The sequence below is a fragment of the Procambarus clarkii genome, chromosome 56, assembly GCF_040958095.1.
Source record: "Procambarus clarkii isolate CNS0578487 chromosome 56, FALCON_Pclarkii_2.0, whole genome shotgun sequence".
In the NCBI taxonomy this organism is placed as follows: Eukaryota; Metazoa; Arthropoda; class Malacostraca; order Decapoda; family Cambaridae; genus Procambarus; species Procambarus clarkii.
Genome location: NC_091205.1, coordinates 14,174,871 through 14,198,677, shown reverse-complemented (window position 1 = coordinate 14,198,677; position 23,807 = coordinate 14,174,871). Strand labels below are relative to the sequence as shown.

Sequence of the window (23,807 nt, the reverse complement as noted above, 5' to 3'; positions counted from 1 at the left end):
TGATACTCTTGTCTTCTAACTACCTTTACCCCTGAATAGTACCAGTACCCCATAGAAGCCCCACTCATATCAGTTGTAACAACTGCAAATAGCACATCCTGTCTGACTTTACTTAATAATTCTTAGGAACTCTGCAAATAGCACATCCTGGCTGACTTTACTTAATAATTTACTTAGTAACTCTGCAACTAGCACTGCCTGGCTGACTTTACTTAATAATTTACTTGGTAACTCTGCAAATAGCACATCCTGGCTGTCTTTACTTAATGACGTAAGGCAGGGTAAAAGTGGGCAAGCATACTGAACACAGCAACGCAAAATTAAACATGCGACATGAGCAACGCATCAACTGTCGGAGTAAATTAAGGAGGCTGTTTGGGAAAGAGAGTCCGAGGTAACCTGAAACAGGAGGCATGTTAGCGCTGAAATGTAGAACATAATTATGAATAGGGCAAGGCATGGCACGTGGTATCTGCAAGTACAAAATAAGGGTATACAATCGGCGTGGATATATAGCCATTTTACATTAAGAGAACGGAGGAGATGCATAACATAAATATAACCAAATAAGCGACGTGAATAAACTGCAAGAGCCAAGCGAAAGTACTGTAACTATACTGAGGAAACTAGGCAAAATGCAGGGCCAGGGAACGTAAAGCAAATTAAGGGCCCGCAAATACTGCAAATAGCACCTCCTGGCTGACTTTACTTTATAAATTACTTATAACTCTGCAAATAGGACATCCTGGCTGACTTTACTTAATGACGTAAGACAAGGAAAAGTGAACAAGCATACTGTAACACAGCGAACGCGAAGATTTGAACGTGCGACATGCACAAGGCTACGAATGCCTGAGTAAATTAAGTTAGGCTGGTGGCAAAATGAATCCGAGGTGATCTGAAAGCAGAGGCATGTCAGTGCTGAAATGTAGAACATAAATATGAATAAGGGCAAGGCATGTCGCGAGATGTCTGCTAGTACAAAATAAGAAACCTTCCATATAAAGTGTGAGAAAGTCTTAATTTACAGTGTCTTAGGAAGGCAAAGAATGGGAATCATAAAATATACGACGTTCCCGACGATGCTTCGACGCCGCCATCTGCTGGAGGATACCGTGCCCCAGGCAACATGGGGGCCACCCCCCTGTCCAGGGCACGGCCCCTGGAACTGGACGCCGAGGACTTAACGTACATAACGAAGTCATCCTGGATTGCCGGCGGCAACGCCGAACCCAGGGCCTGTGGTGCGTACCGTTAGACGTAAACCTGCCGGCGTAAACCTGGCCCCCTGGGACACCCAGGGAACCCGGCGGGCCGGCGATAGGGAGCCCTGAAGGAAAGGCGGGAAGGACGCCGAAGCACGCCCAGACGACCAGACACGTGGTCGATGGCGGCGAGGGAAGGGCCCCGAGGCAGAGCACAAAGGGCGTAGGGCCCACCACGCCTGGCCATATGGCGACGCCGGCAAGGGCACGCCTGGCCGCCGACGGGGCCCCGGGCAGGGCGCGCGCCTGGGCACGCCGCGCTGCGGGGCCACTTGGACACGGACGGGCATGGCTGGACGGGGCCCCACATGAGAGGAGACCGAACGCAGGCCACTAGGGACGCGGCCCGGGGCACGCCGACCCTAAGCCAGCCAGGCGACCAGCACGGCACGGGGGCACCCGGCACAGGCCCAAGGAGGGCGCCCCAGCTCTCCGGGAACTAACAGCAGAGAGCCCAAAGGACTAACTAAGGCGGCACACATGTACCGCGAGGGGATGGCGCTTGGCACACGCCGCACTGGGGAGGACCTGACTAGAATTTAACAGAAAACCTCACCTTGGGTTTAAAAGTGTAGGGCAGGAGGGCCCTGCCGGAACAGTCTGGGGTGTCGAGGGCCCCAGGATGTCCGTGAGAGAGAGGTCAGGTACCGAGGCAGCTGGCGTGTTGTCCATCTCGTGCGGAGTCGGGCGGCCGGGGAGTGGTTGCGAGGGCAGCGGCGGGGGCAGGCGGAGTGAGGGCAGAGCCCCTCTGTGCGCCCGTATTTATACGGCCCCAGACTGCCCGGGCAACGCCGCGGGACGCGCTGCGCAAATGTTTCTTTCTCCCCCATCAGAAATATCCCCGCTTGCGATCAAGCAGTGACCATTAACTCTGCTTTCAGACAACACTCAGCTCCCTTGTTTAAATCCCTAAACTTGCTAAATATTAACTCCCTCCACACATTCTCTTGTGTCAACTACATTTACAAAACCCTGTTCTTAAATGCAAACCATGCTCTGAAACTCTCCCTGGACAGATGTAATAGGACCCATTATCACCACACCAGAAATAAATATCTCTTTGATATCCCCAGGGTCAAACTTAATCTGTGTAAACACTCTATGCAAATTAAGGGACCTAGTCTATGGAACTCACTCCCTAGGGAATTGAAAAACTGTAAAACTTTTGCCTTACTTAAAAGCAAAACCAAAAAGTACCTAACTTCATTTTCTTAGTTTCCTACACTGAGCTTTAAATTTGCTCTGTACCTAGTGTTACCCAATCTCCTAATTTTTATGTAATATCAAACAACCTTATCATTGTGTTCATTGCTGTCTTCTTTTATGTGCTAGCCATATGCTGTATTGTGACTACCAATTTTTGTCAACTACCATTCAAGCTGTCATTGCAATCAATCTTATATTGTTTCTGCTGTATTGTGCCTACCAATTTGTTGTCAACTACCATTTTAAGCTGTCATTGCAATCAATCATAGCTACCTATGTGCTTTAATATACTGTACCTATAATTTTCTCTCATCTTTTTTTTTTTCATTCCATGTAATCTGTTATCATTTTTTTTGTCTATAAATTTTGCAAGTATTTACCTCCTTAAAATTTTCTTAGATTAAGGACCTGCCCGAAACGCTGCGCGTGCTAGTGGCTTTACAAGACTGTAATTACCATAATTGTATCCTCACATTCCTTATGTACATTCTTGTATATGCATAAATAAATAAATAAATAAACTGTGTGACTCACCATAGATGTAAAGTGCCTTGTATAGTGACTGTTGTGAGCCTCTTGTTGATCACTTGTGACACAAAAGATTATTGATGACATAGAACCTGAAAAAAAATACATGTATGTATGAGAGTGTGTACATGTATATATAACATTAATAATTTTGTAACTAGCGTCAAAAATTGTTATTTGCTTAGCTAAACGAACTAGAGGGTTCAGTTCCTGAACCGATTATGTGCCTTTGTAATCCTTTACACCACCGCCCACGGGATGGGTATGGGGAGCATAATAAAGAAAGAAATTGAACCTCATTTAATAACTATATGCCTGTTAAGTAGAAAATTTTAATTGGTAAATGTTATTATATTTGTCGTTTTAATATTGAACACGTTTTCATATACGAAACGTCCAAAGCTGGTGTCCAAAATGGTAAAAATATTAGTGTACGATGTGGTCAATGTACGGAGTGCCTTGTACCAAGAACACCACTGGTGATTTGGTTCTCAGGTACACTCTGCATATCCGTAGAAGTGTATCCACCAAGGGCGTAATGTTTCTTTTAAAAATTATATAATCGTGTTCTATTATATTTAAACAAACAATTCCAAGTACATTCCCTGATTCGTAAACACGACCAAAAATATAAGTTTTAGATGGACACTACCAATTATAAACTAAATAAGAACTTGAAAAAATATGACATAGAACCTGAAAAAGTCATTGGAATGCTTCGGTCGCCATTTTGTTAGCAGCAGCTAGTGAGAGTCAAGACACGAGAATAAAACTTTGACCCAAACTGCACCTATCATAAAGAAGATGACAACTCACCACTCCCCAGAGTGTGAGAAGGTTACCCTTCACCTTGGAGATATGAGGAAGCATACGTTAGTGCATTCGGATGACCAACCTCATGAATGTCCAGAGTGTGGGAAGAGATTCAGTCTTCTTGGAAACATGAAGATTCATATGTTAGTGCATTCGGGTGACAAACCTCATGAGTGTCCACAATGTGGGAAGAGATTCAGTCAGCTTGGCAGTATGAAGAATCACACGTTAGTGCATTCCGATGACAAACCTCATGAGTGTCCAGAGTGTGGAAAGAGATTCAGTCGTCTTGGACATTTGAAGACTCACATGTTAGTGCATTCAGGTGATAAACCTCATGAGTGTCCAGAGTGTGGGAAGAGATTCAGTCGCCTTGACAGTATGAAGCATCACATGATTGTGCATTCAGGTGATAATCCTCATGAGTGTCCAGAGTGTGGAAAGAGATTCAGTCGTCTGGGAAGTATGAAGTTTCACAGGATGATGCATGCAGATGAAAGACCTTTTGAATGTGCCGAATGTGGCAAAAAATTTAGAAGACGTGGAGCGATAATACGTCACATGTGTGTGCATTCACAAGATCGACCTCATGAGTGTCCAGAGTGCGGGAAGAGATTCAATCTTCTTGAAAGTATGAAGCGTCACATGTTAGTGCATTCAAATGACGAACCTCATGCGTGTCCAGAGTGTGGGAAGAGATTCAGGCATCTTAAAAGTATGAAACGTCACATGTTAGTGCATTCGAATGACAAACCTCATGAGTGTCTAGAGTGTGGGAAGAAATTCAGTCGTCTTGGAAATTTGAAGACTCACATGTTAGTGCATTCAGATGATAAGCCTCATGAGTGTCCAGAATGTGGGAAGAGATACAAACGTCTTGGAGATATGAAGCATCACAGGATGGTGCACGCGGCAGAAAGACCTTTTTAACGTGCCGAGTGTGGCAAAAAATTTAGAACATGTGGAGCTATAATACATCATATGTTAGTGCACTAACATGATTGACCTCGTGACTTGTGTTACCTCCGCAGCACTAAGACCCCCCCATGCTCGCCTTTGCTCTTCACTCCGAACTATTACAGCCCCCAACTGCCCCCAGACGATATAGAACACCACCTACAAGCAACTAAGTTCATGAAGTCCAAGGATATTATAAGGATGTCATACTTTAAGCTCAATTACTATTAAGTTTTAGTCTAAGTGTTTTTTCCCCCTCACCTTACCCGAAAATAACCGCTGCATTATGTAGGAATGCGGAGGAATTTCTGATGGAGGAGAAGACAGTTGCACAGCGCGATCCGCAGCGCGCGGAGCGCCGCGGGGGGGCCTATATATAGCACAGAGGAGGGGTCATGCGTTCTTTCTTGTTCCAGCCTCGCTCCGCTTCACAAGTCTTAGAAAAAATTTTTAACACAAACGCTACAAACACGCTTCGCTTGGTAAGAAAAAGGAATAACATAGGACTCTTGTGTCCTTGGGACTTCTAGAAGCTATGGAAACTACGACTGCTACCTCGATCGCAGCCCCCACCCTGGTTTGAGTTTAACTCCGGGGGCACTTCAACCTCACATGCTGAAAACCTAGTGTCGGTCCACAGTACTCAACTTTCACCAAGGTAAAGTGATATCTTATGTTCTAAATGTAAAGCTAGGTTCCTCCCAAGTGTCGGCGTGTGCCCAGCGCTGTTCGATCCAAACGCGGCCTGTAGACGTTCCAGCTAGGTCATGCCTAGGCAGGGCATTCTAGGCTGCCCCAGCACTATTGTACGACGATTAATACGGAATTCTTATACAGCCTTGCCCTAGCCGCTAGCTTGCCAGATTTATAGGCTGCCGGTTAAGCCCGGGAATTTTATATTTATTCTGTTTCATCGATGCTATTTTGCCGGAATTTTGTCCGCCGGTTAAGCCCGGATCCTTTTATGTGGCTCCTAGCTGTGGATTGCTAGTCATATCGTCTGCCGGTTAGGCCAAATAATTTTATGCAGCCTATCACTGCGGCTGGGTCGCCGAACTTCGGTCGGCAGGTAGTGCCCATCAAAAATTTTTTTTTTTTTATGAGGCAAGCCACGTGTTGGAGAGCCAGACATTTTGTCTGCCGGTTAAGCCCGGAAATTCTATACAGACATTCTTGTTGCCAAACATTCCCAGCGCCTCCTTCGCGCTGGAATTTTAGACTATTGTCTGCCGGTTAAGCCCGGAATTTTTCTATGCTGCCTCTTTCGCCGCATGAATTGTCCTTGTGCGTGTTTGCCAGACCTTGGTCAGACGGTTAAGCCAAACAAAAAAAAAAAAATTTTATATGTAGTTCACCTAGCTACGGGATTGCCGTCCTTGGCCTGCCGGCTATGCCCAAAAAAACAAAAAAAAAAATTGCTGAAGTACCCTAGCGGAGATCATCGCCATAGTCCCGGTTACCAACATTATATTCTGCTGCTATGGAATTCTCACTGGACAGATGAGAAGGTCCCATTATCACCACTCAGGAACTAATGTTCCTTTTGAAAGCCATGAGGCAAAAATTTTCATTTATCAGGGAATTCACTACATCTGCAGTAGTTACAGCTGATCAACATTCAGGAAAAAGGTCACAAGGCTGTTAAAAGCACCACGAATAAGGAGTGCAACATAAGATGGAATCCGCTGTGTGGCCCCCCTTTTTTAATTTTTTCTTATTTCTCTTTTTCATTCTTACATTCTGGAGTCCTCGCCTTCCAGGCACAAGCAGGTCACAGTCGGGTTCTTAACAACCTACGGGGTCAGAGATTAGGTTTTAATTCCCAGCAATACGATTAGAAGAGGTGTTTTACGCACTAGGAGGTTATTCTTTAATACTTTTTCATACATAATTTTCACTCCACGTTCATAAATAAAACTTTATTCGCAAATGTAAATTAAGGTTATTTGTCGGACAACATCCGAGGACTTCCGGTTAAGCACGCGCTAAGAGGTTATTCTTTCATACATTATCATACATAATTTTCACTCCGCATTATTAATAAAACTTTATTCACAAAGGTAAAATAAAGTTAATTGTCCGACATCATCGGAGGACAACACATGATTCAAGGTAATAGATTTCCTTCATTTTGTCTGCAGTGGCCTCTATTATTACTGGGCTGTTTTGGTCTCGATCATTACACTTAAAAACCTCTATTAATACGCTACATTACAAAATCCTGTACTACTAGAACTTATAAATCTTATAAAATGTTCGTCTCTCTGCAGTCAAACAGTTGGTCACAGTTACGATTTTCTCCTACAAGATTGTGTGTATCATGTGATACTATGTTTTCCCCTATATTTTCCTCCTCGTCACTAAATAACTTATCTAGAGTATTAATTCGGTACTAAATAATTAAGCTGGTTAGATTTCCCAGTTCGTGCGATTCATCTAGGGGGGAATTCATTATTCCTTCAACAGTCCTCGTTAAATTAGGCGCGCGAGTTTCTAGTCACGTGCTAATAGGATTACAGTTAGGGTTAAGCCTTTCTTAAATTTAAGACCTTAAGTCAAGCGGATTATCCTCATTTAATTCTTATTAATTCCCCCCAATAGACTCATTATCTCCTTAACATAGTATTTCAACAGTTTTTTTTTCTTTCTGTTTCCTCGTTGAAGGGTGGTACACATCGGTGTTTTCATGACCGGTTTATTTTAGTCATTATTTGGTGCCTCCCTGTGGGTATCCACTGTAGTCGCACGTTTCTCCACTTATTCAGCCGCCCTTGCTATTGTTTGCTACCTAAAAAATTATTCTATAGGCCGCCCGGTTGAGCCCGGAATTATTATGAAGCTGCCCTCGCTATTGGATTGCCAGACCTATGTCTGCCGGTTGAGCCCGGAATTATTATGAAGCTGCCCTCGCTATTGGATTGCCAGACCTATGTCTGCCGGTTGAGCCCGGAATTATTATTATTATGCAGCTGCCCTCGCTATTGGATTGCCAGACCTATGTCTGCCGGTAGAGCCCGGAATTATTATGCAGCCGCCCTCGCTGTTGTATTGCCAGACCTATGTCTGCCGGTTGAGCCCGGAATTATTATGCAGCCGCCTACGCTATTGGATTGCTAGACCTATGTCTGCCGGTTGAGCCCGGAATTATTATTTATGCAGCCGCCCTCGCTATTGGCTTGCCAGACCTAATGTCTGCCGGTTAAGCCCGGAATTATTATGCAGCCGCCCTCGCTATTGGCTTGCCAGACCTAATGTCTGCCGGTTAAGCCCGGAATTATTATGCAGCCGCCCTCGCTATTGGCTTGCCAGACCTAATGTCTGCCGGTTAAGCCCGGAATTATTACGCAGCCGCCCTCGCTATTGGCTTGCCAGACCTAATGTCTGCCGGTTAAGCCCGGAATTATTATGCAGCCGCCCTCGCTATTGGCTTGCCAGACCTAATGTCTGCCGGTTAAGCCCGGAATTATTATGCAGACGCCCTCGCTATTGGATTGCCAGACCTAATGTCTGCCGGTTAAGCCCGGAATTATTATTATACAGCTGCCCTCGCTATTGGACTGCCAGACCTATGTCAGCCGGTTTAAGCCCGGAATTATTAGGCAGCCGACCTCGCTATTGGATTGCCTGACCTAATGTCTGCCGGTTTAGCCCGGAATTCTTATGCAGACGCCCTCGCTAATGTATTGCCAGACCTACGTCTAGAGACGGCGATGGGGAAGAAGTCACATGTCTGCCGGTTGAGCCCGGAATTTATTATGCAGCCGCCCCTCGTGATTGGATTGCCAGACCTATGTCTGCCGGTTGAGCCCGGAATTATTATTTTGACCGCCGGCGTAGCAGGAAGCCCCACCAACAACGACCCCAGAAGCTGGAGATCATTGCAACGGACTCGGTAACAAAAAATTTATAATTTGCTGCTCCGAAATTCTTACGGGACAGACGCAAGGAACATTTTCACCGCACCAGAAATGAATATCTATTATTCTTCAGGTGACGACCCTCCGACTGCTGCCGTTCCAGCTGACCTACAATCAGCAAATTCACAGGGCCGTTAAACGTACCACGCATTCGGAGAGCAACTTATTATGGAAACAGCTGCATTGGACCTTATATTTCCTATATTATTTATCCATCCACATACTTATGGCGTCAGTGCCGTCCGGACGCACGCATGTCAGTCATGATTTAACTTCCTTCGGACGAGATTACGTTTTTTTAATCTCCAGCTTTAAGACTACAAGCTGTGGTTTACACATTAAGTGGTTATTCTTTACTCAAATCTTATACTTATCATACGCTTAACGCTTCTTAATTAAATCCTTAATAGCAGTAGGTAAATCAATTCATTAGTCGGGCCGCATGCGGAGGACAACTTTTGATGGACTTCAATGTAATTGTCTCAGTTAATTTTATTTAGTGGGTATCTCAAGATACTCCATCTTCAGTCCTCGGAAGCATTGGCGCGCGAGGTCATCCTGTCGCGTCCCAATAGGATTACAATTAAGGTCAAGTCTATTCTTACTCTTTAGAATCCAAGCTAAACAACTTACAGGTCAAGCGGTCTACACACTTTTAATTCTTTTTTTTTTTTTTCCCCCTTCACTGACTTAATTCTTATTCACGGAGTTACTTATCAAATGTTTTCTCTGTTTCTGCGAAGTAGGGAAGTTTTCTTCCTGCTTTCATGTTAGGATTATTGTATATTTTCTTTTAAGTGTTTCCCTTCGGGTAATTCTGTAGTCGCATGTTTTTCCCTACTTAGGAATTATCGGCCAGTCGGGCGGGAAAAATTTTATTGTCGGTCGCTGGGTTTCACGTTACAAATTTAATCATGTCTTCTCTAAGGCACTTAATTTCTTACTAATTTACTCTTCACATATTCATTAACTTATTTTCCGCTACATATTTATATACAGTAATTATTTAAGGATTTGGACATTTCGCTATTTGTCTTCTACTTATGTTACATGGATTATATTATTATCCCTGTAATTAAATACTGTTCACAATTCTGCCTTCCTTATAATTATTCGGTCACTGGGTTTTTCCAGAACATATTTAAAAACTATAATTTTGAAGGTTTTTCTAAGTCTATTTTGTTTTTATAATTATTTCTATACATTAGATATTGGGAATTACTATTATTGACATTAAAATGTACTTAATTGTTGTTAAAGATTCGCTGCCTGGAACGGGGGGTTACGGGCCATGGGGAGCCCGTAGATGAAAAGTACTTAGTTATGTTAATGCCTTTTAATATTCATTAATCCGCTTACTTGTAACAGTCTGGGATGCTTATCCTATCATTTATTAATTTGTTCTACTATCCACAGACTGTTGGGGGTAGTCTTTATGGTATTCTTATACAGCCCATTTGCGGTTAGATTAGTCATTAGTACCATTAGTAGATTAGTATGGTTGTTGGTTGGTCGTTAAGGTTTAAGTCACCCAAGGGGTGGCACGGGCATGCTTCGCCGAAAAATTCGTATGACATTATACAGCACACTTTATTCTGACTAACGACCAGATAAAACATTGACGTAATATCAAGCTTGATGTGGTCCCCCCCCCCCCTTTGCATTCTGGGGGTATGGGTTGTTCTTACATATTCATGCATTATTCGCGATATATTACACGTTCATGCGTATTTAATGATGTACTATAGTACATGTCTTCCCCTGCTTGGAACATTGGAAGGTCCCATACTCCACTACGTTCGTGGTAATTGGTCTACAATTTTACCAACCATGTTATCGAACCAGTATTTACCCAAGTTTTTTTTTTTTTCCATTTACTACGCTGTACACGTTCAAGGGAATTTATTTACATCTATAGTATGACGCAAAATACAGTTCTGCTTATTCTAACTACGGCACAAATTTCATTGCAAGATTAACGGAAGAACAACTCCAGGCGTCAAGTTACTAATCCTTTATTAATATTGCCCAGTGTCCTATTCGCCTCATTTAAGACCGAGCATGCATTGCTCCTTTGGTTTTAACCATCTTACTAATTGCAATTCCAAGTTCCCTTTCTTCGCAGAATTCCCTCAGTCCACAGAATCATCGCGGAGGGGTCAACACACACCCCTCGGGACGAGCAGAGCGGCGTGGAACGGCCTGCTCCCACCTGACGCAATCTGATTCAGCGGTCCACTGCACATCTATCCTACGAATTTGTTTTTCCCTAGGTTCATGCTTCAGTACCCTGCCTAATATCGGGCTTACCATTAATATGTAATAATAGGCATTTACCCACAACTTGCGTTAGTCGCAATCTGCCTTACCCGTGGTCTCCTAGACTGGGGAGTGTTACCCGTCTGTCATCACTTAAATTATCCCTAGAGTGTTCTTTTCCCAATATCTGTTCAAGATCAATTCGGCGTTGCAGTCTACGTCCCCGGTGCTGTCGGTTCAAGGTAGCCCACACACTTCTTTACTTCAGTTCCTGCCGCCAAGGGTGAGCATGATAGCACGCCCTTAGTCCTCTCCCAGAAAGACGGCATCCATTGGACCTGTGGAGTTGACTATACTCTATCCGGTATTATTACTCTAGCCTTAATCATAATAGAAGTACACACTTTTTCACTTCCATACGTTGTTTTTCAGATAACCCGCCAACAGTGGCCTTCAGGTGAAGGTCGGTCCCACAACTGTGATATTTACCATTTTGTGATTAACTGCCACATCCGTGCTTCACTTCTTTACGTTATTACTATTTAACATACTTTGCGTGTTCCGTCAGTGTATATGGTCTGTACAACGTTGTCTTCAGCTTGGAGCAAGGAGCCCGGTTCGTTCGGGTTTCGGAGCGTTTAATTACCCCACTGCTTTACCACACTGTCCTACTTATGCCACATGCTCACCCCTGCCAACCCTTACTGCCGTAATATTTCCAGAACGACTACAGACCATCGGGGAACAACACATGGACGGGGAACATTGGTTTTGCGCCCGAAGAACTCTCGATGGACTGCACGGATGGGCGCATGAAGGAACTACTCAGCTGCGTTGGGGCTAGCCTCCGCGAGGGCGGGCTACAGCGACGACGACGCCCACGAGGACGACCCGGCGTGGCGGTGCACAGCACGCGTAGCACGCATTAGAACGACTACAGACCCTCCATCTGGTCACCATTTGGTCCGGGAGACATCTCCCATCACGCAGGGTGCAGTCGCACCTCCACAGATCTCCAGTATCATCTATTGATACTGGTGATGGCTCAAAAGGGACACCACTTACGAGCTATTCATGCCTGTGCCACCTTTTGGGTGGCTTCATCTTCATCTTAACACATTCACAAGGGAGACATCTCCCGTCATGCAGGGTGCATTCGTACCTCCACAGATCTCCAGTATCAGCTCTTGATACTGGTAATGGCTTAAAATGGCCACCACTTACGAGCTATTCATGCCTGTGCCACCTTTTGGGTGGCTTCATCTTCATCTTAACACATTCACAAGGGAGACATCTCCCGTCATGCAGGGTGCATTCGCACCTCCACAGATCTACAGTATCAGCTCCTGATACTGGTAATGGCTTAAAATGGCCACCACTTACGGGCTATTTATGCCCGTGCCATCTTTTGGGTGGCTTCATCTTCATCTTAACACACTCACAAGGGAGACATCTCCCGTCACGCAGGGTGCAGTTGCGCCTCCACAGATCTCCAGTGTCATCTTTTGATACTGGTAATGGCTCGAAAGGGCCACCACTTACGGGCTATTCATGCCCGTGCCACCTCTTGGGTGGCTTAATCTTCATCAATCAATCATCGACTACAGACCATCGGGGAATACCTCATGGACGGAGAACATAGGATCGCGCACGATGAACACTCCCGACGGACGGCACGGATTGGCACACGCAGGTCCTACTCACCCGCCCTGGGGTCAACCTCACTGGGCTAGTCTCTGCAAGGGCGGGATACAGCGATAACGGCGACACGAGGATGTCCTGGCGTGGCGGGGCATAGCACGCGAGGCATGCACGAGGTAATACGCCCACAACACGCAGACATCAAGACGCCCGCATTGTATACACATGCACCAGACGGGGCTCCATTGGTCACTTCCAGGATGCTGCTTACCTAGCAGCATTTACCTGCCATGTACGCCCGACTCTGTACCTTTTTTCAGTACTGGAAATTCCTGACTGTTTTTTTAATGGCAGAGGTAACGGGTGTACGGGCACGGACGTGGACGCAGACAAGGAAAAACTCCATGATACCCCGCGACGCGGAACTTTCGGCTACGCCATTCCTGGTGGCACGGCCCCCAACGTCAGATGAGAAGTCAACGCCCTACACGCTGATGCCCCTTACGTGGCCTGCGCCCTCACAATGACTACGCCCCACATTCTTTACGGATTGGACGGGCCATGCAGCTGTCACATTAACGGGCATGTGCAGGAAACAATTAAGGCCGTCGGACGATGGAGGCGTGACGTTTTTCACTCATATGTCAGGCAAGATGTCATCACGCTTCCACATTGAAAACATTCAGCGGCCAGATAAAAGGCACGAAAATAAACAAAATAAAGCAGACGACCGAAACCCTAGATCAGGCTCTCTGCACCCAGCACTGCCGGGTGGGTAAACATTGGGCAGCAACGATTAGAGCCATGATTTACCGCATAAAGGTCCGGTTTCGTGAAGAAACATACTACACCGGACCCCAATTTCTAAGGAAAATCGTCGACATCACGAATGCAGCCCCGTTGGACATCCGTGACGATGCTGACGGCGCTGTACTCCTCTATTCAAGCGCGCAAGCTCTGGAGCAACTGTTTGCACCAGAACACCAGGACGCCCTACGAAACTACAACCTGATCATCACTCCTAACCGTCGCTACTTGGCTGAACGAAACATATTCGTCAGCCACACGAGTGTCTACACCGCCACCCAGGATCCTGGTACCATCAACACCAGAAAACACGGCTCTGACTGCTGCTACAGTCAAGGACACCCAACAAACGGTGCCTCAATTGCGGAGATCACATCACCGTCTCCATGGACTGCCACGTACGACTAGATGAAATAAATAAACAGTGACTGCCAACCCAACAACTAATCAGCCGGCAAGCTTCGATATCCAAGCTACATTATTGCCAGTGCTTCCCAACGCTTCTGCTCCTGCTACACAGACGTCCACACCAGGCCAACCAACCAAGTTCCTAGGATCACCATTGTTTCCATCTACCTCGGCTGAGACCGTCACATATGAGGCCCCAGACTTCGACCTAAACCCAAGCAAATCAAGCAAGAAAAAGCCCTACTATGGATTTACCTCATTCACGATGGCACTTTCAACAGCAATCGAAGCACAAGAATGGTCATTGCCTTAGAATGCAACAGGATCATCAACCAGCTCAAGACCTGCTTTCCTTACCCTGTGTTTGTCCACCACGAGACCGTGGAACATTATGTTGACCTCTGCGCTCTGGAGAGTGAATACGTCGACCCTAAATACGACTTCAAGAGGGAACAAGTGACCTTCCTGGAAGAAGATGAAGACCCGACAGGAACACCAATAACGCCGATGTCATTTGGGAAGTACATGCGAATACCTCGTGGTCAAGATAACAACAAGCAACAGTGAACTTTCCTCTCACCACCTCAATAAGGACGACGCCTCCTCCAAGCCAGACAGACCACCTCAAGTGAACCAGGACGACATCACCCTGCCCCACCACTAGCCTCCTGCCGCCCAAGAAGAACTTAAGCTACAGGCTTTGCTGAAAAAAAAAAAAAAAAAAAAAAAAAAAAAAAAACATCTCCAATCCAAGGTGGACGGGCCACCGAAATTTCAAGCCTCCTCTCTCCACATCCAAATCCTCTTCCAAGAATTTCATCGCCCCATCTTTTTTCCTCACATCATCCTTCCCAAGCTTTTTGGACATCAATCCAAACCAATTCCGCGGACAGCTGGCACTCGCCCTTCGGGGGGGGGTCCGGCCAGCTGGCTCTGCGAGTGGGGGTGCAGCGCCGGCCCCTAAGTATTACGCTGTCCGCAGCTACTTACTCTCACTTGTAAGAGTATTGTTAAATTTGTCCTATAGGTGTATTCTACAGCTACTAGTAATTTACCATTTCACATTATGTCTGGGATTTGCCACATTATTTATGTCATGTGTTAGGCCACTATATGCTACTCTTTAAGCCCCGATTCTACTTAAAAAATTATGTTAAACGTTTGCCTTACTTGTACCAATAGTTAATAAGGATTCCGCGTTCTTCAGACCATGTTCTATTTAGTTACCGGATATAAGCATATATATTAATGTTATTAAGTCATTGTAGCCAAGTTATACATGTATTTATGCTGTTGTAAAATTATACAAGTTACCTGTTCATTAACATGGTCTGAAAAAATTTAATTATTTTGTTACTACTAAAAAATTAAATAAATAGGTCCCAATGCTGTCGGTGTCTTATTCCTCCGTTATCAGAAAATAACCGCTGCATTATGTAGGAATGCGGAGGAATTTCTGATGGAGGAGAAGACAGTTGCACAGCGCGATCCGCAGCGCGCGGAGCGCCGCGGGGGGGCCTATATATAGCACAGAGGAGGGGTCATGCGTTCTTTCTTGTTCCAGCCTCGCTCCGCTTCACAAGTCTTAGAAAAAATTTTCCCACCCTCCTCCCCTTCCAATGTTCAGCGGCAATATAACCCTATGCACAGTACTATGTCTTTGTCCTTTATTGGTGGTCAACAGGGGGGTGCAGCGCCGGCCCCTAAGTATTACGCTGTCCGCAGCTACTTACTCTCACTTGTAAGAGTATTGTTAAATTTGTCCTATAGGTGTATTCTACAGCTACTAGTAATTTACCATTTCACATTATGTCTGGGATTTGCCACATTATTTATGTCATGTGTTAGGCCACTATATGCTACTCTTTAAGCCCCGATTCTACTTAAAAAATTATGTTAAACGTTTGCCTTACTTGTACCAATAGTTAATAAGGATTCCGCGTTCTTCAGACCATGTTCTATTTAGTTACCGGATATAAGCATATATATTAATGTTATTAAGTCATTGTAGCCAAGTTATACATGTATTTATGCTGTTGTAAAATTATACAAGTTACCTGTTCATTAACATGGTCTGAAAAAATTTAATTATTTTGTTACTACTAAAAAATTAAATAAATAGGTCCCAATGCTGTCGGTGTCTTATTCCTCCGTTATCAGAAATGCTATGCGTACTACTGGCTTTAGGTATTGCATGTACTATTTCTATCTTTAAATCCAACATTATGTATGTAACTCAATGTATGTAACTTTACCTGAATAAAAAAATTTAAATCTAAATCTAAAATCTAACCCATCGACAGTAATCTATCCAATCAACTCATTCCATCGCAAACAAAATTCATAACAATCCTCGCCTGCTGTTAGTACCAGTGCCTGACATAAGTTTCTGCTACAACATATTCCTCATACCATAATCAACCAACTACGTCTTTTAAAAGCAAGGTTGCACAGGGAAAAAAGAACCACAAAACTCCAAACAAGACACCCATCCAGAACAACACTGACATCCATCGTTTTTCGACCTCTGGGGTCTGGGCGGTCCGTCTAATTACCACAAGCTACCACATGCTACACAAGCTTCAGAAAGCTTCCTGGAAATACGTTAGTAATGAATAAATATGCTATATTTACTCATTATAATGTTGGTGGTAAATGTACAACACGAAAAAACAATTTTAATCTGAAAAGTATCTTTTTATAAAAAAAATTGACGAAAATAAAGAACTGGTGACGCCAAATCAAGTCAGATTCAGATTCAGATTCAGATGTTTATTCAGGTAAGGTATATACATACAAGTGATGTTACATTAATGGATTGATATATAGATAGAGCTAGTACATACAATGCCTAAAGCCACTATTACGCAATGCGTTTCGGGCAAGAAAAACATTAATATCTAGAACTTAATACTAATTGAGCATAAAGAATAAAAGATGTTGAGAACAAATACAAATAAAGATAAAAAAAAAGGGGGAACATGACTGAAAAAGCAGCACAAATACAATAGGTTGACAAACAGTGTTGATTACAAAAAAGAAAAAAAAAAAAGAAAATAACAGACATGGGTTGACAATAGAGGAGTGAGGTAGATTACAGGGAATTTATTAGGTAGTGTTTAGTTTTTATCTTAAACTGGTTGAGAGAGGGACAGTCTTTAACATGGTTGGGAAGGTCATTCCACATCCAAGTCGACGATCCAAGCGTCGGTTAGGTTAGGTTTGGTTAGGTTAGGTTAGATTAGGTTAGGTTAGGTTAGGTTAGATCAGGTCAGATTAGGTCAGCCTAACCAAACATATATTTGTTCATTACTAACATATTGCCAGGAAGCTTTGTGAAGCTTGTGTAGCTTGTGGTAATTAGACGGACCCTTCTCTGCTAACATCCCACTATTCTCATTTCAAGCATGCTACTGGTCCCTCACCGGAATTCCAAAACTGGAATGAGGATCAGTGGTTCAAAAGCCTGTCTAGTCATTGAGGCTCAAATAACGATCATCCAGAGCCTTCAAAGTGAGAATCAAGCTAACCGCACGAACCTACATCAACAGCAATAAGCAATAACCCTTCTCTGCAAGGATGTTAGAACTGGCCAAGCTAGCCAAGAACAACTCCTGCATGACATAAACAATCTCCGTGAAGAAAATATGCATCGAAAAACCAATGAATCCATTAATTAAAAAACAAGTGGAAGCTCTTGACAAAATGAATGCATGTATCAGTACTATAACTGCCCAACAATACCTCTTATCAAGTATATAAGACAATCTCAACACATTTTATTCTTTATACCCATTAGTATTAAGCTTTAGTCATTATTTTATTATATTTACTGAAACATGGTTGAAAGAGGATACTACTCAACTCTTTAACATGCCTAACTACTCAGCAATTCACAACTGTCGTCAACTTCAGAGAGGTGGTGGCACTGCTCTTTACTACCACCAAGAACTAACATGCTTAAAAGAAATTAGAACTAGAGACTGCTATGGGGAGTATATCTTCGCCAGCTTCAGAGTCAAGGGTGCCGAGTTTGTCCTGTCTGTGGGTGCAGTCTATAGAATTCCCAACACTGATGTGTCTGTATTCAACTCAAACCTTAGAAATCTAATACTTGATAACAGACTGAACAAAAACCACCTAATTATCGCAGGGGACTTTAATATTGACCTCTGCGAGCCAGAACACCCTACTGCTGTTAGCTTCCTCAACTGTATGAATTCCTGCTACCTCATACCCTTAATCACTAGACCTACTAGAATCACTGATAGCACTGCCACGACTCTAGATCACATCTGGACCAACATAACCTCTCAGCTTACTTCAGGTATAATCACCGATAGCACTACAGACCACTACCCCACATTTCTCTTAACTAACATTAGCAAACCACCTCTAGAAACAAGGGAGTTAAGCTTTAGGCTGCACAATGAAACTGCTATAAACAATTTTATAACTGCTGCTGATAATGTCAACTGGGAGTCCGAGTTAGGTAACATAGGGGACATCAACCTAGCAGTGCAATCTTTTCTACAAACAACTCTTAGCCTTTATAACACCCACTGTCCTAGGCTTACAAAACAAGTCACAAGCAAAAGGCTTAACAATCCTTGGCTTACAAAGGGAATACTGAAATCCATTAACAAAAAACACGACCTTGAGAAGAAGTATAGGTTAGGAATTGTCTCCAAAGAATTCTCAAAGAATTACTCATTATTGCTATCTAAGATAATTAGACGAGCCAAAACTAAATACTACGAAGATAAATTTACTCAAATAAAGAGCAACATTAAACAAACTTGGAGCACAATTTCACAAATATTGGGATCAAAGAAATCTATAAATAACAAACCGACTCTCCTGTCTAATAACGATGGTCAGCTTTCAGCCTCTGATTCTGCTATTGAGTTCAATAGGTTCTTCTCTTCCATTGGTTCATCCCTTGCAAATGATATTCCATCTTCCAGTACTGACATTAAGGACTATCTTACAGGTAACTATCCACAGTCTCTGTACCTAAAGCCTATTAACTCCACTGACGTCAATGAGATAATCCTTTCCCTTAAAACCAAGTCTGGTGCCCTTGAGGAGATACCAACTTTAATTTACAAAAAAGCCTCCAGATCTTTAGCCCCTGCTATTGCTTTGCTCTTCAACAAGTCACTTGAACTCCAAACCTTTCCAGATATTCTAAAAAAAGCGAGAGTAACGCCTGTCCACAAATGTGGTGACCCCACAGATGTTAACAACTACAGACCTATATCAATCCTGCCAAACTTGTCAAAACATTTTGAAAAACTTATATATAAGCAGCTTTACTCATATCTAGCCAAACTCAATATACTTAGCCCTTGCCAATATGGCTTCAGACCCAAAAAAAGCACTAACGATGCACTTATTAGTATGCTTAACTCGATTCATACAGCTCTTGATAAAAAGGAGTTCCCTGTTGGGTTATTTGTGGACCTGCGTAAAGCTTTTGATACTGTCAACCACCATAACCTTCTTCTTAAATTACATCATTATGGAGTCAGAGGACACTCCCTACAATACCTCGAGTCCTACCTTACTGACAGGCTCCAATATGTTTCTGTGAATAATACAATTTCTCCCACCCTACCCATCAACATTGGTGTTCCTCAGGGCAGCATACTTGGCCCTCTCCTCTTTCTCATCTACATTAATGACCTTCCAAATGCCTCCCAACACCTCAAACCAATTCTATTTGCTGACGACACAACCTTCATTTACTCCAGTCCTGACCCTCTTGCTCTAAATGCCACAGTAAATACTGAGCTAAATAAAGTCCATCTTTGGCTAACTGCCAACAAACTCACCCTTAACATTGACAAAACTTTCTATATTCTGTTTGGCAATAAATCCTCTAGTCTTATAAATCTCAAAATAAACAATACCAAAATTTGTAACAAATTAGATGGCAAATTCCTTGGCATTCTCATTGACCAGAAGCTGAATTTCCAGGGACACATTCTAAATATATCAAAAAAAGTTTCAAAAACTGTGGGCATTCTTTCTAAGATCAGATATTATGTACCACGCCCTGCCCTGGTGACTCTCTATTACTCCCTTATCTATCCTTATCTCAACTATGGTATTTGTGCTTGGGGTTCTACTACCCAAAATCACTGACGTCCTCTAATTACCCAACACAAAGCTGCTATTAGAACAATATCCAACTCTGGCCCCAGACATCACTCGGTACCCCTACTCAAATCTCTGAATATGTTAGATATTAAGTCACTGCACATTCTCTCATGTGTTTTATACATATATAAAACGCTAAACTATAATGCCAATCCTGATCTTAAAAGCTTCATAGAAGGTTGTAACAGAACCCATGAGCACCACACCAGAAATAAATACAGTTTTGATATTCCTAGAGTACGTCTTAATCAAACTAGAAATGCTCTGCAAATCAAGGGGCCCAGAATGTGGAATGACCTTCCCAACCATGTTAAAGACTGTACCTCTCTCAACCAGTTTAAGATAAAAACTAAACACTACCTAATAAATTCCCTGTAATCTACCTCACTCCTCTATTGTCAACCCATGTCTGTTATTTTCTTTTTTTTTTTTTTAATCAACACTGTTTGTCAACCTATTGTATTTGTGCTGCTTTTTCAGTCATGTTCCCCCTTTTTTTATCTTTATTTGTATTTGTTCTCAACACTTTTTATTCTTTATGCTCAATTAGTATTAAGTTCTAGATATTAATGTTTTCTTGCCCGAAACGCATTGCGTAATAGTGGCTTTAGGCATTGTATGTACTAGCTCTATCTATATATCAATCCATTAATGTAACATCACTTGTATGTATATACCTTACCTGAATAAACATCTGAATCTGAATCTGAATCTGAATTGTTTTTCCTGCCCGAAACGCTTTGCGTAATAGTGGCTTTAGGCATTGTATGTACTAGCTCTATCTATTAATATAACAAACTTTGTAAAATCTCTTGTATGTATGTACCTTACCTAAATAAACATTTATTTTATTTATTTTAATCATCACTTTATTGATCAAAATTGCAGGTATTATACAACACATGATATAAACAATGTTTAAACACATAATCACAATGTTTCTGTAATTAACTTCAATGTAAAATCTCTACACAAACATTTTGATGATGTTAGTGCCTTAATTCTCAGGATGAACAAGACCAGCCAAAGTTGCTGGACTCTGTTATTATGTCATCTTCAGTAATCCCGGTGGAATACGAAAGTGACAAGTGTATTCACATTGTACATGCTATCCTAAAAAACCAACTGCACGTTGAGGGTCAACAAAAAATAATTGTTGCCTACAGAGTAGGCAAAAAGAATCCAGCAGGATTAAACCAAAGAAAAATAGGCTTCAAACTAGCAACCCAGCCCTAAAATCTGATCTTATCCAGACAGCTGTATCCTCTAAAAAAGGGATTTACATCAATGAGTAAGACAGGAACTCCTCTACCGACTGCGACAAATCGGGAATCAAAACCAAGATGTGCTTTGCTAAAGATGGCATGATAAAAGTAAGGAAAAATTCTACAGGTAAAATGTTTATAATTTCAAATGAGGATAACTTCAACACATTCTTCACCCAATGCGGTTTTTCTGACCTAATTAACCCTATCAGTGCTTCACTTTAACCCCCTTGTCACCAAGTGCAGACTAGGTGTTACGACCCTGGGTTCTCCAGTGGAAACCAGAGGTCAAAATTGAGATATTAAACTTTCTGGTAGTACAGTTGAGTGCATCACGAGCGACAATTGTTTGTATCTTCCCTGCCAGACGTAAGACTATTATTGTTTCTCAAAGAGCATTTAAAGACTGAGCTGTGGGGTTGATTATTAAATAATAACATAGGCACCAACTTTGCTTACTAATACTTTCTAATCATTTGTAAAGTAACAATACGTTGCATAGGGGAAGATCTTTAATGTGCTTAGCTGCACGATCAATTAGGCTCCTTCCGGCACCACGACATGCGGGAGGCCTAGCTGGTCGCTAGGAGCGTTCTTCTCTGGCTGGCGTTCGTGGGGACGAGACCTACTCTGTGGCTGCACCCCTACTCTCCTCCCTTCTCCTCTTACTTATTTCCCTTACCGGAAGTTCCTGTACCATTAAGTTAAGTACGGGGCATTTTTAAGTGTACCTACTCTGGTAGTAACGATTGGTGAGACCTGGGGGTAGTATTTACCAGTGTTTTGCGTACCCCTAAGTGTTGTGTTTTGTATTAGGGTACCACGTGGTCTCATTACCCTAAGCTGCATCCAGCTTCAGTGCTTATCCAGTAGTACTTTACCCTAGCTTGTTCTTAGTGTAAACCTTGTATCCTGCCTAAGTGGACCAAGGCTTTTTAACGTAAGGTAGTGTGGTAAAGTTATTATTATTATTATTGTTATTGGTGTGAGTGTATATGGGGGGTTGTTAAGGGGTTAATAAATAAGTACATGAATTATAGGAGTATCCCTTCTTCCTGTGTGGGAGTGTATTGATCAACCCTTAGACTGACATATATGGTCTAGTAGCAAGGTATTATTACTGTGGATAGTTTATTTTGGGGGCCGGGCCTTTTAGCTCTCCCATATTTGATACTCTGTCTTCTAACTACCCTTACCCCTTAATAGTACCAGTCCCCCATAGCAAAGCCCACCACACATTTATATTATAACAAGTGGTTGGCCAGTCCAGGAGGAACATTATAAGTGTAAAAAATTAGATTCTTGAGTGCCAAAACTAAAATTTTTTGTTTTTCGCAGAACGGTTGTGTGCTAGCCTAGGGTCCAGCTCTTCTAGCAAAGGACATTCTTGCACTGACTGGACACCCAGCTGGATCCCTTCACGATTAAGGTTAGTGTGGCCTTGTGTTAGGGGCCGTGCAAATTTTTTTTTCCAATTTTTATTTTTTAATTTTTTCTTTGGCTGGGAGCTAAAATTATTAGTGATGTCTTCTGAAATGCAGAACCTGGCAAGGGAGCCTTCAGTGGTAGAGATAAAGAAACTTAAAAAGTCTAATTTAGTATTGTTAGGCCAGGAATTTGGCCTAGAATTAAATGTTGCAGATAAAAAGTGGACTTTGGTGAATGAAATATTACAACATTGTATTGATGAACAACTATTGGCAAGTGATACACCTTTATGCCAGCCTAGCCAAGCAGAAAGTGCAACTCATAGGGAAAGTGAATTAGCTTTAGAGTTAGCAAAAATAAAATTAGAGGAGCAAAGACTCAAAACCGAGGAGGCTAAAATTAGAGCGAATGCCACTGGAATTCCACCTGCCGGGGATTCAAACCCCAGGCATTATGAGAAAAAGCATAATTTGCCTGAATTTTCCGAGTCTGACCCTGAAAGGTTTTTCAACCATTTTCAGAGAGTGGCCACGTCCATGAACTGGCCAAAGGAAGAGTGGGTGAAAATCCTACAGGGAAGACTTAGGGGTAAAGCACAAGATATTTTTATAAACATGCCTGACGACGAGTGTTTCGAATATGATAAAGTCAGGGAATGTATTTTGCGGGCATATGAAATTACTCCTGAAGCTCACCGCCAAGTTTATCGTAACCTTAGGCCTACTCACAACCAACCGCTCACTGAATTTGTGAATGATCAAATTCGATTATTTGATAGATGGATTCGCTCGGCGAAAGCCGAAACATACGAGGCTCTCAGGAACTTAATTTTAATGGAGCATTTTATAGATGTTATGCCAGAGAACGTATCACAATACATTAAAGGAAGGATAGAGTTAAATTCTAAAATAGGGGATTTGGCCAAGTTGGCAGAAAACTACCAATTGGCGGGCAAAAGGCCCAATAAAAATTATACCCCACAGAGTAGCAAACCTTATACCCACAGCCAGTCCAGACCAGCTCATTCTAACCCTTTACCTAATGCACCTTCTGTTTCAGACATAACTAACCCTGTTAAAGTGTCTAGCCCAACGGCACCTAAAGGTGAACCGAAGGGTAATTCTGTTAGTAATGTCTCTTCTCCCCGA

General features: G+C 42.8%; 1 protein-coding gene and 1 long non-coding RNA gene across 2 annotated transcripts in view; both read left to right on the top strand.

The window, feature by feature from the left end:
* LOC138353009 (uncharacterized) overlaps positions 1 to 23,807 on the top strand; it is a 110,396-nt gene that overhangs the window by 29,633 nt on the left and 56,956 nt on the right. The window lies entirely within an intron of this gene.
* LOC138353077 (zinc finger protein 211-like) lies at positions 3,726 to 12,374 on the top strand. Its single transcript, XM_069305729.1, has 2 exons — positions 3,726 to 5,427; positions 11,668 to 12,374. The coding sequence occupies exon 1, from the start codon at positions 3,804 to 3,806 to the stop codon at positions 4,740 to 4,742; it is 939 nt and encodes a 312-aa protein (XP_069161830.1). The 5' UTR covers positions 3,726 to 3,803; the 3' UTR covers positions 4,743 to 5,427; positions 11,668 to 12,374.